At 30.0% G+C, this 17,991-nt stretch overlaps 1 protein-coding gene across 4 annotated transcripts; it reads left to right on the forward strand.

Moving 5' to 3' along the window:
• Positions 1 to 9,897: 9,897 nt before the first annotated feature.
• LOC134695752 (folate receptor beta-like) lies at positions 9,898 to 17,991 on the forward strand. Of its 4 annotated transcripts, none has more exons than XM_063557160.1 (5): positions 9,898 to 9,973; positions 13,108 to 13,268; positions 13,802 to 13,987; positions 14,738 to 14,876; positions 15,542 to 17,991. In XM_063557160.1, the coding sequence occupies exons 1-5, from the start codon at positions 9,961 to 9,963 to the stop codon at positions 15,817 to 15,819; spliced, it is 777 nt and encodes a 258-aa protein (XP_063413230.1). In that variant the 5' UTR covers positions 9,898 to 9,960; the 3' UTR covers positions 15,820 to 17,991. The 4 variants fall into 4 exon arrangements, with proteins under 4 accessions (XP_063413230.1, XP_063413231.1, XP_063413232.1 ...); XM_063557161.1 differs by having other exon boundaries at positions 9,967 to 10,085; positions 15,542 to 17,990; XM_063557162.1 differs by having other exon boundaries at positions 9,973 to 10,085; positions 13,041 to 13,268.

Raw genomic sequence — 17,991 nt, forward strand, 5'->3', positions numbered from 1 at the left:
TGAAGGCCTGTTGGTGACCTACATTCTACATTGGTTAGAGGTATAGGGGGAGGGTTGAGATCTCACAAACATGCTTAACCCCGCCGCATTTTTGCGCCTGTCCCAAGTCAGGAGCCTCTGGCCTTTGTTAGTCTTGTATTATTTTAATTTTAGTTTCTTGTGTACAATTTGGAAATTATTATGGCGTTCATTATCACTGAACTAGTATATATTTGTTTAGGGGCCAGCTGGAGGACGCCTCCGGTGCGGGAATTTCTCGCTACATTGAAGACCTGTTGGTAACCTTCTGCTGTTGGTTTTTTTATTTGGTCTGGTTGTTGTCTCTTTGACACATTCCCCTTTTCATTCCCAATTTTATCATAATAGATAGCAGGATTGAAATTTTGTATTTGCGCCAGACGCGCGTTTCGTCTGCAATAACACAATATTTTCTAACTTTTAAAATTGTATTTTAATCAAATGCATTTGCTTTGCAAATGAATGTTTTTCATTGAATAGATTAAACGTTTAATATATTTGAAATACTAAGGATTTTCTTATCCCAGGTATAGATTACCGTAGCCATATTTGGCATAACGTTTTTGGAATTTTCGGTTTTCAATGCTCTTCAACTTTATACTAGTTTGGCTTTCTAATTATTTTCATCTAAGCGTAACTGAATAGTCTTATTTAGACGAAAAGCGCGTCTTCCGTTTCAAATTATAAGCCAGGTACCTTTGATAACAATTTTCCTTTTTATTAGATTTGAGGACAAATTGGATTTCACAATTGTGTATCTTTATTATACATGCTCAATATAATGGTTTACTTTAATAAATTGTTATTTGGATGGAGAGTTGTCTCATTGGCACTCTCATCACATCTTCCTATGTCTATCAAGCATCGGAGAATAAATAGTATTTGTCGAAGTGAGCATCTGAGGCATAAAACGGTTCCATCAACGTATCGTATATGATTGAACCTCCTCGTTAATATCTTACATAAAGTTTTATAACAGCAAACATTACCCTGTTTAACTTAGAACAGATATAAGATATATTGCAGTCATTGTGGTATTTTCAATAGCTAAATTAAATCAAGGAAGCAGTAGTTTACCGATGTTCAGATCTCGTTAATCGATTTAAAAGGACATTGAGTTTTACTGTGCGTATTGCTGTGTGTTTGGTTTTTTTCTACATTGTCTACAGGTTTAGTTGAAGATTGAAATATAAAAAAAAACATGTTTAACACCGCTGCATGTTTGCGCCTGTCCCAAGTCAGGTGCCTCTGGTCTTGAATGTGTTAGTCTTGTTTATGATTATTGATTTTAGTTTCTTTTATAAATTTTGGAGTTTAGTATGACGTCCATTATCACTGAACTAGTACAGATGTTTGTTAAGTGGCCAGCTGATGCACGCTTTCTGTGTGGGATTATCTCGCTTTCTTTTAATACTAATTGTTGGTGGCTTTCTGCTGTTTTTCTGCTCTTTGGTCGGGTTTTTGTCCCTTTGACACATTCTCCATTTCCATTCTCAATCTTATTTTCATTGTAAGGTAACAAAACAAAAAACTGAGTCAATCGCATGAACTCTAAAGAGATGGAAAGGTTCGACAGGGTAAGCGTCGCTCACTATCCGGTGCATGTAGTCCATCGTCAAGCAAGGTTAGACAGGGTAAGCGTCGCTCACTATCCAGTGCATTTAGTCCCTCGTCAAGCGAATCCTCACTCAGGAAAAATGTCATTATCGGTAATTGATTTAGACACATATAAATGAGAGGTTAAGCTAACTACAAACCAGGTTTAATTCACCATTTTCTACATAAGAAAATGAATGTACTACGTGAGGAGTATGACCTTCGTTAGATGAAATTTGAGCTTTTGATTTTACCATTTAGATATGACTTTCTGTTTTGAATTTTCCTTTGAGATCGGTATTTTTGTTATTTTACTTTTTGAGGATCACACGACAAGATTTTCTAAAGATCTGAGACAGACAAAACTAAAATTGGCTTTTATACTTACATTCATGTATATCCTTTTACAAATATAATGTGTTAATGATTTTCTTCATTTACACAATTAACAGATGTTTATATATGATATATGGATACTTTTTTCTTCTAGTGGAAGACATATGTCGCATTGTACAACATATTTTAAGTATTCAATTAAAAATACGATGAAAAGCTACAAAGAAGGATTTGTACATTGATGATCAGCTTGCTACAAGCATCAAAGTATTTGTTGTTAAACGACTACTCAGTGAAGGGTCAGTTATCATGCTCAATTTCTTTAAAGATAGCAAATTTTGATAAGCTCGTGTCTCTTTATTATGATGGTATATACAGTGTAAAAGAGGGACGAAAGATACCAAAGGGACAGTCAAACTCGTAAATCCGAAACAAACTGACAACGCCATGGCTAAAAATGAAAAAGACAAACAGAAAAATAATAGTACACATGACACAACATAGAAAACTAAAGAATAAACAACTCGAACCCCACCAAAAATAGGGGTGATCTCAGGTGCTCCGGAAGAGTAAGCAGATCCTGCTCCACATGCGGCACCCGTAACAGTTATATAGAGTCTTTTGGTATGAATATAAAAACTTATTATTGCTTAATTGGTTTTTGCTATGACACAAAAAGTAAAAAAAAGAAGAAAAACGTATGCAACATTGCAAATAAATATAAATTAAAAAAAGAAAAACAACATTACAAACACAGCAAAAGATAAAATTATAACGCATACTATAATTATATTCGTTGCGAACCAAATTGCCTCGGAAAGAAAATTATTTTCATTTTTATGTCACCTCAAAGTATACTGAATGGAATGGCTATTACGACGAAAAGAATACCCTTCCCTTTTCACGACGGGTGCCATTTGTGGAGTAGGATCTGCTTACCCCAAGTTTTTTTTATGGGGTTCGTGTTGCTTAGTCTTTAGTTTACTATGTTAAGTCTTCTGTGCTATTATTTGTCTGTTTGTCTTTTTTATTTTTAGCCATGGCGTTGTCAGTTTATTTTCTATCTATGAGTTTGAATCTCCATCTGACCAGTATCTTTCGTCCCTATTTCAAAGAAACAACAAACCGAACCAAGGCGCACAAAACAGCCAAAGGTCACCTGAAAGAAATCATAAAAAGAAGCATCGATTCTTTAGTTGTGTTTTTTTCTTTAATCTGTTTGAAAAGAGAATACAAATAAGAATTAGAAAGACATCTAACATGATTTCAAATTAACACATAACATAGGCAACATCTCTTTGTTCTTACTGTGCTATTATTTGGATAATTAAAAACTAGTGTGTAATTTAGTACCTAATTAGATATACAACGCAGCTCAAATGTTCTCTCAATCTTATCTTTAGGGGGGATCAAGGATATTTTAAAGGCATCGGGGCGTTATCCATAAAATAAAGTTTGCCACTTTTAGAATTAAATAATATACAAATGTTTTCATCAAATTGGGGAGTACGTCCTCTTCGCCCCTTTCAACTCCATCACTTACCTTGCAATTACATCATAGTTGATCAATCAACAACTATGTATACATGATGTCTTTTAAAATTACAAAATAGAAAATGCTTCTCATTTCTTAGAACACTTTGTGGTATTAACGTACAATTTGAATCTTAAACAGTGTTTCTGTCACACAAGATAAAAAAAACAGAGATTATTTTATAATTTTAAAAGACATCATGTATACATAGTTAATGATTGATCAACTATGATGTAATTGCAAGGTAAGTGATGAAGTTGTATATTATATAATCCTAAAAGTGGCAAACTTTTTTTTATGGATAACGCCCCGATGCCTTTAAAATATCCTTGAATAGAAGCGGTAAAGTTATAATGTTGTATCAATTTTTATTGATATTTCTGCCTTTTTTGGCAGAGTTATCTCCCATATCAATGCAAATATCCATATGAATTTTAAAACCATGATTTTTTTTAGAGTTTTCCGCAAGTAAGATATTATGAGGCTTTTTCTGTGTATATTTGGCGTATTATGCTAAAGATTACAACTTTAAAATCTTCTGTTGCAAGTACTTCAAGGTTAGGGTAAAATGTAAGTGAAACTTTTTCGTTGTTTATTGTTTACAAATCGGTATATTTTCTCAATTAAAATCTCGGACATAATATTGTAATTGCAGTTCTCTTATTCCTGTGTTCTATTTTACTCCAAAATTTTCACTTCAAAAATTTCATTTTAAAAAATCACTCCAATTTTCACTCCAATACTCCACTCAACACTCCACTCCATAAAATACATTATGCCAATTTTAAAATATCTTCCAGTAAAACCCTATCATATCAAAATCCAATATTTTAAGTAACCCGCTGTGGCCATGTGAATAACTAAATTTTCAAACTGCAAATCCAATAGTATTAAAACAGCAAAATTAATGAATAAAAGAGATTGGCCATTTTGTTCTTATACCAAGGGGAAACTTCGTGCAAAGAATTATTATTTATTGTTTCATTGCAATTAATAGAAAGGGGGTGCGGTAAACATAACCAAAATTTTTGTAGAAAATCCACAGACTTTAAAAAAGAGATGTTTGTTATAAAACTTTAACATTGATTACTCCATTGTTTTTTTTCTATGATGTGCTTGCATTTATTGTTTACAAATAGTCCTAAACAATCTTTATATAACAAAAACCTCTCCGGGTACTGAGTCACTAATATAATGTGTGTACTTGAATCTAGTCTAACCTATATTTGTTTTGACCAATTACTAAATGTATATACGTGTTTTAAGGAAATCATTGCTAGCACGGCATGCAACAATCCTTCATCTATCAGACACCGAATTGACAAATATGAGAATACGTATAGTAATTTGGATTTTCTATACTGAAACTTTCTTTATCTTTATTTTTTAACAAACCAAATTACAATAGGATAGAGAACACACAACAATTACATCATGTATATGTACAGACATACAAAAAATTATACGAAAGCAAGTGGGAGGTACATATCATATATAACGTACGGTATACATATCAAACTTAATGATATCAAGTACATGAATTACACAGGAGCGCCCAAATGAATATTTATAAGTCTTATAATTTGCACAAGTTGTTAAGATCAGAAAGATTTTTACTATTCATCAGTTCATTGAATTTTAATGAACTTGGTTGATTTCTATATCTTTTTCTCAAAAACAGATTACGATCATCATTGAATACAGAACACATAAAAATATGATGAAATTCATCTCCGATGTCGCCAAAATTACAAAGTAAGCATTTTCTATTTTCTCTTGCAACATTTTGCCACCTACCTTTATACATACGATAGTTTATAGCTTTTGACGATTCTTGCACGTTAATGTGCCATCTTGTTTAAAATTATTAACAAGATTTTGTTTAACAAAAGTATATAGTCATGTATCGTTAACAAAATATTGAGTCCCACACAAATGATAAACCAGATTCATCAAGAATGGATTTAACATGTTTCAACCAAGTAATATCATTTTAATATTTATGCAATGAGTACTTGTATAGAATTGCAGGAAATATCTCTTGTTTTCCAGACAATTAGTTAATCCAGTAGTTAATTATACGGAGTTTAATATCAATTTCCAAAGGATATCTGCCCAATTCTCCATGTGTCATGAAATTAAGTGTAGCCTCGGAATTTTAAACCTTAAGCAAAAGTTTGCAGAATTTCATAATTATGAACCCTTTCTATAACCGAATTATTACTAAAACCCCAGACTTCACTCGCATAAATTAAAATAAGTTTAACAATCTTATTAAATAATCCAATTTTACATTCAATAGAAATAATGTGCAATCTCCCTTTTTTGATAACGTCGTACATAGCACACATTGCTTTATTAGCTTGTGCCTTTTTAGCCTTTAAAAAACTTCCTGTTCTACTGAATAAGACACCTAGATATGTAAACTCATTAACAGTTTCTAGTACAATACAGCCCGTAACAGAGAAGTGATCGAATTGATGTTTCTTTACCGTCAAAATTAGCTACGTTATCGACAAACTTAATTGAGTAATGACCGAACTATTGGTACTTTAACGTTAAAAAGATTGACAATGCTGACAAACTTTCATGTGTCGATAATCAAGTTTAATACCGATAAAATTGAAAAATAATTCTAATAATATTCTAACAAAATATGTCCATGCACCATTTCGTCAAAGTCAGAACAGAAAAAAAAGATTTATGGAAGGACGACATCACGTCTTGATAGTATTATTTCCTTTACAATTTTACCCAAAACTAAAAGTAATATACTGGTAAACAACTAAAAAGGTGTTTGATAGGAATGAAGTCCTTTATTTTTTCGGACTACAATGCGTACCGTATGAATGATGGATTTGAATTCAATCAATAACTTTGAAATGTTTTCTCATATGTATACACAAAAGGGAGCACTGGTATTTGTACTTCTGTTAGAATATGTCTTCGTCCGTTTCACATGCCAAACTTTTTTCTAGTACAGTTTAAACGGGAAAATTTTGTTGAGATTTTTTTTTAATATGACAAAATAACGAGCTAAACTATTTCTTGCAATGACACACACAGAGAATATTTTTTTTAGTAAAAAGATAGTAAAAAAAAAAATCTCTAAAATATACCATGGCCAGGACCTGACAGTTTTTAGCAGTGTACAAATGAAAATCGTCCGGAAAACTGCGTTTGCTGTCATTTTGGGGGATCATGCAACATTTCATCTATTACCAATAAACAACATAGGTTCTCAATTACAAAAAAAAGTTATAAGGAAAACATTTTACTTTGACTTTTAAAACATGTAGGGGAAACGGATTTCCTAACCATTCACATATAATATTCCGTATTTCTAATTTTTTGTTCGATAACGAAAATTATACGACTTTTTTTATTACAAAGAAAATTGAATAAATTGAGGTTATACCTAAGAAAATAATCAACCCTGCTAATATAGCTATAACCGAATATAAATATACTTCCAAAGTATATAAGCTCTCGTTTGAGAACTGTGTAAAGTAGGTTAGATTCAAACAAGCTACCCTTTGGCAATAAATATATAGAATGAAGATGTTTTATTAATAAAATTATTTTCTCTCTATTCAAATTGCTACCCAAGCATCATAAAAATACTTCATTATATCGAAATGAAAATTCAACGACTTTCTATCAAAGAATCTTGTTCATATTCTGAGATTTAAAAAAAATGTTTCCTTATTAATAATTCATTGTAAAGCAGAAAGATCAATTTGTCTATTTGACTTGGAGGTTTCACAATTGTATGACATTATGTTTGATCTTTCAATTCAAATATGAATATATACTAAACTGTATCTATTTTCTTGTTAAATTATATACTTTTCTAATGCACAAATCAGTCTTAATTTATGTATAATTGCACTTCTAGTATTCCATTATTCCTATTATATATCATAATGATTTGGCAACGCAAACATAGAAAGAAAAAAAATGTGTGGCGCTAATACGCTTCCGTAAATACACATGTATGCATATACATGTATTATATGTCGTGTACATGATTGGATTTTGTCGATATAACTACTGCACAGAAACAGTATCATGGACTTCGAGGCTTTCATATTCAAGGTTTTGAATTCTACCCTTGTTGAAAACCTGTGGAGACCTCTACAGTTCCTTAAAACATCAATAATTTTTTTGGTAAATTGAGTGCCGTCTCCCTGAACATGCTTACACTTAAGTCATATCTTTTCATTTTCATATTTTTTTCCCTGTTTGTCTCTGTTGTCTTGATTGTTGGAATTAGTGGTATCTAGCAATATTTACGAAAACTTTCTGAGAATTATGAATATTTCTTCTCTGTCAGATATGGATAATTACCAATGATAAAATGATAAAACTTCGACTGAAACAATGAAAACTTACACGTTGGACATGAAATATTTTGTCGATGAAGAAAATTAAATCATGTCACTTCTGAAATAAGTTTGTCGATAACGTAACTTATTCTGACGGTAAAGAAACGCGAATTCGATCACTACTCTGTTACGGGCTGTATCTTTATAATTAAACTTAATATTATTAGGTAGTCTACCTTAAGAGAAAATTACAATTTTACTTTTTTGTACATTTACTTTCAGTTTCCACAATTCACAGTATTCAGATAAAGTATCCAGTTGCTTTATAAGTCAACTTGCGATTCTGATAACAAAACTGTATAGTCTGCATATAATATAATAAAAAGTTTAAGATAACAATCTAGTTCAGTTTCTAATTCAATTGATGGAGTTTTCAAACCATCTATGTTCTTTTATATCTAAAAAAATCTTCCAGTACATCATTTACATATAAACAAAAAAGAATAGGAGATAAATTCTCCCCTTGCCTAACACCAACATTACATGAGGAAAATTCTGAAATTCATCACTATAACAAATTCTAGCATTTATGTTACTGTAATATTTGTAATAGTATTAAACATTTTACCATTCACAGAGTATTTAAGTCATTTTGACCAAAGTCCTGCATGCCAAACAGTACCAAAAGCCTTTGCAAAATCAATAAAGGCACAATAAAGTGTTTTTCTTTTTCTGTTTTAACAGTTAAAATAATAGATGTGAAGAACAAAAATGCTATTGGTAGTAGAATATTTTTCCTAAAGCCAAACTGAGAATTTTCTAGAAATAAGCTTACTCATAGATTGGGTACTGAAGTAAAAAAATTTACCCAAGCAGCTTAAAAAAGTGATTGGTTTAATATTTTGTGGATCACATTGATCTCCTTTATTCTTATAAAAAGGTATAATATTTCCAATAAGCCAAGATTCTGGTACATTTCCCGAACTAAATATAACATTAAAAAGTTCAACATAAAACATAAATAGGCATACAAATATTACAGTAGACTTTATATATTCATTTATAATTAAATCATCACCACATGCTTTTCTATTTTTTATTTTTTTTTATACATGTAAAAATGTCTACCTCAATAATACTACTGTTAATAATTGTATTCAATTCTTGCAATTCTTCTGAAATCGGTATGTTTTCATCTTCAGAACTCGAAGAATTGAGAGTCTTAAAAAAATCGTAAAGAACATCAACAGAAAAATTAGTGCTTTGTATTCAAGATCTTCCAAAATTCCTGTGCGTTGCCGTTTTTTTGGTGTGTTCATCTTCTGTCTGATTTCTTTTTTCTGTTTTTTTTTATAGGATTTTGGATTTTCTATACTGAAACTTTAAAATTTAGAATGGAAATGGGGAATGTGCCAAAGAGACAACAACCCGACCAAATAATTTTTTTTCCATATCATGGTTAGAATTGAATCAACACAAGGGTACATGTACAATAAATCTTTAAATGCATATGTTTTTGGCATTTTTACCTATTAGGCAGCAACCATTTGATTTTCAGAGGGGAGGGGGCTATGGTTTTTTTTGGAAAAAAAGTTTGTTTCCAGTTTTTAGAGAAAAAAAAATAATTTGTTTTTGATCCTGAGAAAAAAATGTTAATTTCACCCTCAGCTACCACTATATGTAATGCTAAAATTAAAAGAAAAAAATTGTTTTTGTCTTGTCGCCAAAAAAATAGATTGTTTTTCACTAAAGGCGAAAAGAAGTTGTCCAGAAAAAAATCCATAGCCCCCCATACAATCAAATGGTTGCTGCCTTATGTCTGTTTGTTTTGTTCACGCATCGTTGTCGATATAATGGAATTTGATACGACTGTCATACAAGTGAGAGGTTTAGCTAGCTAAAAAGCTATGTTCATCCACCATTTCAAGTTCTACATAAGAGAATGCCTGTTAACGTGTAACAAGTCAGGAGTATGACAGTTGTAATAAATTCATTTGATTGTAAGCTTTAAATTTTGCTATTTAATTAGGAACTCTCCGTTTTGAATTTTGTTCGGAGTTCAGTACTGTGATTTTACTTTTTATTTTATAATTTACCATCCTGGTGCGTCATTGTCCAGGACTTTATTTGTTGGTAAACAGACTACTCATGGAGAAAAGAGGTAAATGAATACCACAAGGGTACGAACACTCCACGCTCAGTTATAAACCCCTATAGGAAGACGAAGAAACGATAGAAGTGAAGACTGTTCATTACATTTGAGTGGAAATGAAGTAATTTCAAGGGATTAATCAAAGATTTGAGTTGAGAATGATTAAAGAAATAAGAATTTTCAAACACTTAATTTTATATTGGAACACAACGGACCAATTTTATTTGTTGTTTTACAGTTTTATATAGAAGTTCATTCATTCTTACATAATGATTTAGACTTCACACAATCCGTGTGATCAATTTCTTCAACCCTCAACACCAAAATTAACCAAATTTTCCAATAAAAACTCCAGACCTTTAAACAAATTATGGTCACATTATTTGGTAGTCCAAATAATTATGATGTCTTGAAAGGCTATTATAATTTTTTTCTTTGACGCGATGTAAGGCGTCAAAGAAAAAAATTATAATTGCCTTTCAAGACGTCATAATTATTTGGAAGCACAGGGCAGAGACGCCGATGTTTTTGGGCAGGATTATATGCCATTTTAATATGACGTCCTGATTACGCTTTGTTAACAATGCCGTGTTCTAATGAGAAAAAAAAATATGTTTGACACATTTGACACTATCGCTATTAACACAATGTTTAACACATACAGTATATATAATGCATACCAGCAGACTGGCATATAATTCGGATTCTGGACCGTTTGCCCTAATAACATATTCGCCCTAGGTCCGTTCACTCTGAGTTCGTTCGCTCAAAGAGTCCATTGGCCCTACTACAATGTACTATAAAAATTAATATAGATATCATGCATATTCTTGAAATTTATGGAAACATGGAAATATCTAAAAGTTAATGGGTTAATTGTTTAGGATCATTAATTGTTCAATGACAAAATAAATTTGGATCACTAATCATTGTGTTAAATATTGTCTTTTGATCAATTAATAATAAATACAAATGTTTTGTTTTGATAAAATATTCAGCTTGAAATAAATAAAAGCAATGATATATGAACTATAAAGTATGAAACGAATTTACAAGTTCATTTATTTGGGTCCTACTAAAATGCACGGGAGCGCCTGGGGGAAAGAAAAAGCACTCAGGGAAGAACAAATAGCGCCCAGGGGAAAGAAAAAGTGCACAGGGAAAATATATAGATATTTTGTTGGCATGAGACAACTTTGTGTTGATGAAATAAGTAATGTACATTCATTATTTTTTTTAAATCTTATAGACAAGTGATTTGCAAATTCAGATAATGGACATTTATAATAAAGCACAAAAACAAATATGAAGACAGAATGATTTCAATTTTAACAATAATACATGAATACTATTTTGAAAGATAGAGAATAATAGTTCACAGATTATGCGGAAGATTTATTAAATGTAAAACTTCAAAAGACATGTTTTTCAAAAACAATATTAAAATGAAAAATGTAAAAAAAATCTTTTAATTTCACAGACAAATGTTATCTAATCAAAATTAAAAGAGTAAAAAAGATAAATCAGCAAATAAAGCAGTACTATACATGCACAGTAGTTAAATGAAGGGAGTAAAAAGCAGGACTTTGGTTTAATTCAAAACTAAGCATTAAATTCCTGATAAGCATCTAAAGACATTTAAACAATCAAAGTTTTCGTTTTATAAAAAGATATAAACTTCACTTTCAATGTAGCATCGTACATATCGTCATTTATATTAAGGACAAAACAAGCTATGATTTTTTTTAAGGAAAAAATTTATTGATACATAATAAAATTATTTCATTATTCCAGTTGCTAATTTTTCTTCCCCGGGCGCTTTTTCTTTTCCTTAGCACTCACAGGCGCTCCTAGGCGCTTTTTAGTTTATTTATACTCTGAGACTAGTCATAATGCATACATTTGTGATTGACTGAATATAATTGTTTTGTTAAACAAATATCAAATAGAGATAGATACATTGTATTGCAGTATTCTACTCTGCAAATCAAAGGGAAAAGGATAAATTGATAAATATTCTGTCAATTTTTCAACAAGCTTTTAACATACTTTGTTCAAATGCTTAAAAGAATACGACTAGACAACAATTAGAAGAAAAAAAATCAGGGCAAAAGAACCTGGGCAAACATGAATCAGGGCGAACAGTCTTGGATTCTATAATTCTATCATGTCAAAACATCTGTGACATTAAAAGTAAATTTGTATGGTAGTTCCCTACTTTATGAATGTATGGCATAAATAAATACTTATGTTCATAAAAACAAAATATATAAAACCTAAGTATATGTTCATAAAAAGAACATGTATACTAATTAAATACACATCCATAAAAACACATAATTATTCATCATGTTTTAAAATATGTACACCATGTATTCATAAAAACAAAACATGTATTTAAACAATCAAAATATACATGATACATGTTCATACAAAGTAACAATTATATGTATATTATACATGATATAGTATGATGGTAATGACATATGTTACATAATACATGTTATTTTACACGACTTACATGTATAAGAATATTTTTTGAATAATTTGTACGATCCTGATCACTCATGGGTTTTCATGCTAATGAGAATGAATTTTGACTTCACAATTTCCATTGAAAAATCATATACAGTGCAAATTCATATGAGACAAGAAAGAAAAACAGATATATCATTCTCTCGACTGGTATTTTTCGCAAAGACCCCTCCTTAACATGATATATATATATCTGTTTTACATTTACATAACATAACATAACATAACATAACATAACATAACATAACATAACATAACATAACATAACATAACATAACATAACATAACATAACATAACATAACTTTATTAGCACTAACACATAACTTTATTAGCACAAACACATTAACTATAAATGATTATGGCAACAAATTAAAGACAAAACATTCATACAATGAAAGAGTGACAGTGGATTATGAAAAAAATATATAAAAATATATGTTAACACTGGTTAATTGATGTTTTTTTCAGATGAAGGGATGTATTTTATAATATATGTTTGTTCGAGTTGATGTTAACACTGGTTAATTGATTTTTTTTTAGATGAAGGGATGTATTTTATATGTTTGGTCGAGTTGATGTTAACACTGGTTAATTGATTTTTTTTTAGATGAAGGGATGTATTTTATATGTTTGATCGAGTTGATGTTAACAGTTGTACACTGTTATAACAGATTAGCTCAGATAAACTCTGTAGATGGCTTCCTAGATATTTGTATGGATGGAGTCTATCAGAAAAAGTCTCCGGGAGCTGGAGAATTGTATGGACAGGTTTGTTAAGATGTAAAATAATCATTATTCAAGTTCACTACAGAATAATAATCACACACACAGTGTATCAATAAATCATTATTAAAGAAGATGAATTGATCATGTTTATCATTATTTGAAAATTAAACTTTATGATAAAAGTGATTGACTTTAACTTTCCTTTTGTGAACTTCCCATTTATATATTGCAATATTCGTGCATCACTTGCATATTGAGTATATATATCTCCTTAAATAATAATGTGTCAATGTTTTAGTAATTTTCACATTGTTCAAACAGTATGTTTTTTTTATGGTACAAAGGTATAAGGTGTCCTTTTAAGAAGAAGGTATAATACACTATTAGTTAGTTTTGTTCATTAGTATCTAATTACGAGTTTAAAGTGATCACAATTTGTTTTAGATGACCTGATTTTTCACAGATTTACAATTATTCCCCATTTCATATTGAGGGGAATTCATAATCTCTGAAAACATCCAACAACTTAACACACAAAATAAAAAAAAGTTAGTTCTCCATTCTTTCTTTTACAGTGTTCTGAGTGGAAGAAGAAAAATTGTTGTTATGAAAACACAACTAAATCTTTACAGAAGCTAGAACGTTGGCAGAACTTTAATCTGAATCATTGTGGTCAGCTATCACCTATGTGTAGGGGACATTTCTTACAGAATTTTTGTTTCTACGAATGTTCACCAAATGTAGGCCCATGGCTTGTTAAGGTTAGTATGGTAACTGATGTAGAAAGCCTGTTAGTTTTTGTATAAATGAATATCACAGAACTGTCAACCTTCGTGATTTGTTTGGGATTTTTACTCCATAATGACGCCACCCCCTTAACTCCATAATGACGCCTTTTGACGCCTGTGTAGTTTCTGAGTTGAAATTCTTTGACCACAAATTGTCTGCATCAGACTTAAAAAAGTTTGTATCCAATATAAAAAGAATATTTATGACTTGAATTTCAATGATGAAATATTCGTTTTCACAATGCATTTATATTTGAAACCTGATGACTTTTTTTATTGAAAAAAATCCTATGCAAATCAAGTATATGAAGAAGAAAAATCCATGGAGGAAAGGGATATATTTTGATTGATGTATTTCATCATCACACAAGTAAATAGTTCAAAGTGTATCGTTGCACAAAATATTATTTCAACATATAGAATGAAAAGCTTTCATAATGTAAACAAAATATGATCTATTAACTTTATAAGCATAACATTAATAGAATTGAGAATGGGAATGGCGAATGTGTCAAAGAGACAACAACCCGACCATAGAGCAGCCTTAGGCCACCAATGGGTCAACATGTAAATATTTTTTTTTTTCATTATCTTGATAGCCACTGAATTTGCATGGATAGATAAGCACTGATCTAGCTTATATTTAGTCAAAATATATTATTATATTGATGTTAAAGAAAAAAAAAGATTCAAAACAAAGTCTTTCTATTTTTATTTACATAGGTTAATGGCATGGAATCAAGAAAAGAAAGATTTTACAAAGTACCTTTGTGTGAAAGAGAGTGTAACTTATGGTGGAAGGATTGTCAACATGATAGTACTTGTGTGAAAAACTGGGAAACAGATTTTGACCTGAGCAGTGGTAAAATAATTGATACTTCTACTATCTGATACTGAAAACAGTTTTTACTTAATGATTTTTTCCTTAAAATTTCTCATATATAAACACAAATGTTAGAGGAAACATATCCTAAAAACTAATAATATATATTTGTCTGCTCCTCACCAAGTTGTAACACTATTTTAACCTATAAGAATGAAAAAATTGTTATGATTTCAAATGACAGTAAACCAACGCTTGGTAAATCTTCAATACATCAGAATCCCTGAATTTATTAACGTCAATCACCAAGGTCACCTTTTTCATATATATACTACATATTATTAAGTAAAATTTTTGGGGATGTTTTAAATTATTGCAAAATAATTGTGACAGGAAAGCTCTTGCAAAATGAATTTGTAATTGTTGTTTGAATGAAGCAATCACAATAATAAAAGCATGCAAAATGTTCTGAATTTACTGTGAAATTGAATACCACAGAGGAGCATTCTTTAAATGGATACTTTTAGTGTTTTTGACTTTGTCATGTTATAAAGTTAAATATTGCTCTCAACTCATTTGAAGTTATTGCACAGATCAGGTACGAAGGCAGTATAGAATTTGCCGGGTTATCTGAACAACTTTCTTTCTTCTGGCTTGTGATTTTAAAATAAACTAATAAAATAGCTTAATGATTTGTTTTCTAGGAACAAACACATGTCCAGGTTACAGTTCCTGTAAAAACTTCACAGAGATATACACAGATGCCACTGACTTCTGTGAGAACGTGTTTGACAGGTCGTGGAAGGTTGTGCAGAATTCATCGGAACCCTGTATGGTGCTTAACTTTCATGACACAAATCCTAATAATAATGTCGCCAAACAAAAAGCTCAGTCCATATACAGCAACAAATCAAATACTGTTAAGTTTGGAACAATGTTATATTTGTTGGTTGTTATTATGATAATTATACCAAAGATATAAATATTTTCAAAACATTCCAATATTCCAGTCTTTCAATTAGAAGTTCTTGTTTTTATACAATACATAGGTTGTGCTGTTTTTATATAAATATTTTATAAGAATTGTATTAAATTTACTTTAATTGTTAAAGCATTTGTTATGTTTTTATTCAAACTTTTATAAGATATACAGACAGACAGACTTAACCATGGTAATTTATCTTGCTGTAGAAAGATTTATTTTTTGCTTTCATGTATATACTTATCCTGTGCATCACTGATAATCATATTAACCTAGCTTTAATATCTATTTTTCTAATCATTTAATTATAGACTGACTGAAGAATCTCTATGTACATTAGATGTAAGCTATGGCGATAATTTTGGTTGATTGAAAATAATGTAGGTCCGTAAATATCTAACTTTCAAGCTTCTTTTGTTGTTTCAAGGGAAATGATATGTTCTGTTCATATGTAATTGCTTATGTCATCAGATTCACCACTTTTTCAATTTGTGCATTGTATGCATATTTTAACTTGACCATGTGGAAAATTGTATTTTTTTTTTTATCCCCTTCTTTTGAAGTTTGCAAACAGTCTAGCTGTCTGAAATTTGCCCTATATAACTGTAGTACTTTTGAATACTGTTACAAATGATTTAAGGTGGTACCCATCACCTTCACTTAAAGTAATTTGGCTCGTTTAATTTTCAAGAAATTTTAACAAAGTATAAACCTTGACCCTTTGACAAAAATATAAAAATTTCAAAAAAATTTGAACCAACTAATTTATCAGAAAAGTTACACAGGTTATAAAGCAGTTTAACAAACTCTAATTTTCATCATTTAGAAGCTTAATATTCCCTCAACATTACAACATGATTAAAACCTTTAGTTGATTTTACAGAGTTATCTCCCTGTAGTGTTAGGTACCACCTTAAGATTAAGAAAACACAAATCTAAAAGATAAATCAAGATTTCATTTTACTTGATTCTCAGTCAGAATTTTATTTAAGTAATACATAATGAATATGATCCAATGAAATAATAAAAAAAAATGTATCTTTGATTGGAAATATTTAATTCTGTAATTACCTGAAGAATATTGATTTATATTTAAAAAAAAGTGTTTGTATCTGAATCAATTTGTTAAATGCATATTTAAGTAAACATATCAAATTGTATATATTACCATTTTGTTAGTTATATTTTATATTTAATATGGTCTGTTTCTTATTTTTAAATTCCTTCTTTCAATGACATTCCATACTTTTTTGTTATGTATACTTATCACACTTTACTTTATATTGTACATCATGGTTCAGCAAATCAAAAGTAGACTTTTTTTTAAAATACTGTTTCTTTTTTTTTTAATTTTATAATAATCTTCCAAGGGTATTTTTGAAATTTGTTTATTTATTTTATATAACGATAGTTGATGTATTGAAGAAAATTTTTTGAATTGCCTTGTTGTTAATTTATTAACATTTTTAAAAAGAACTGAATTAATATTTTTGGTTTTGGTCAGTCTAATGGACTATAATCATAATAACTACTTATAACATTAACCTATAGTAAATGAGTCAAAGGTTTGGATATAGAATTTTTATGCCCCACCTATGGTAGTAGAGGGGCATTATGTTTTCTAGTCTGTCCGTCCGTTCGTTCAGCTTTAGGCTAAAGTTTTTGGTCAAGGTAACTTGTGATGAAGTTGAAGTCTAATCAAATTCAAATGTAGTACACATGTTCCCCTTTGTTATGATCTTTCTAATTTTAATGTCAAATTAAAGTTTTGACCCCAATTTTACGGTCCAATGAACATAGAAAATGATAGTGCAAAGTTCAGGTTAAAGTTTTTGTTCATGGTAGTTTTCGATGAAGTTGAAGTCCATTCAACTTGAAACTTAGTACACTTCTTCCCCATGATATGCTCTTTCTAATTTAAATGCTAAATTTAAGTTTTGACCCCAATTTTACGGTCCACTGAACATGGGAAATAATAGTGTGAGTGGGGCATCAGTGTACTATGGACACATTCCTGTTCTGAATAGAATAATACAAAAACAATGCAGTTAGTTTTATAATGACCAAACATACTAAAACTTGTGTTTTCCTACTGTTTAAAGAAAATTTGAACATATATTTTTACATTTTACATTTATCAATTGTACATAAATTTATTTTAATCAATATATT

The sequence above is a fragment of the Mytilus trossulus genome, chromosome 14 (assembly GCF_036588685.1).
Source record: "Mytilus trossulus isolate FHL-02 chromosome 14, PNRI_Mtr1.1.1.hap1, whole genome shotgun sequence".
In the NCBI taxonomy this organism is placed as follows: Eukaryota; Metazoa; Mollusca; class Bivalvia; order Mytilida; family Mytilidae; genus Mytilus; species Mytilus trossulus.

What these genes read in the sequence shown, in the direction of transcription:
- LOC134695752 (XM_063557160.1), top strand. An exon ending in TAGGCCCATGGCTTGTTAAG is followed by an intron (nt 13,988 to 14,737) that starts GTTAGTATGGTA and finishes TTATTTACATAG; the next exon opens with GTTAATGGCATGGAATCAAG. An exon ending in AGATTTTGACCTGAGCAGTG is followed by an intron (nt 14,877 to 15,541) that starts GTAAAATAATTG and finishes TTTGTTTTCTAG; the next exon opens with GAACAAACACATGTCCAGGT.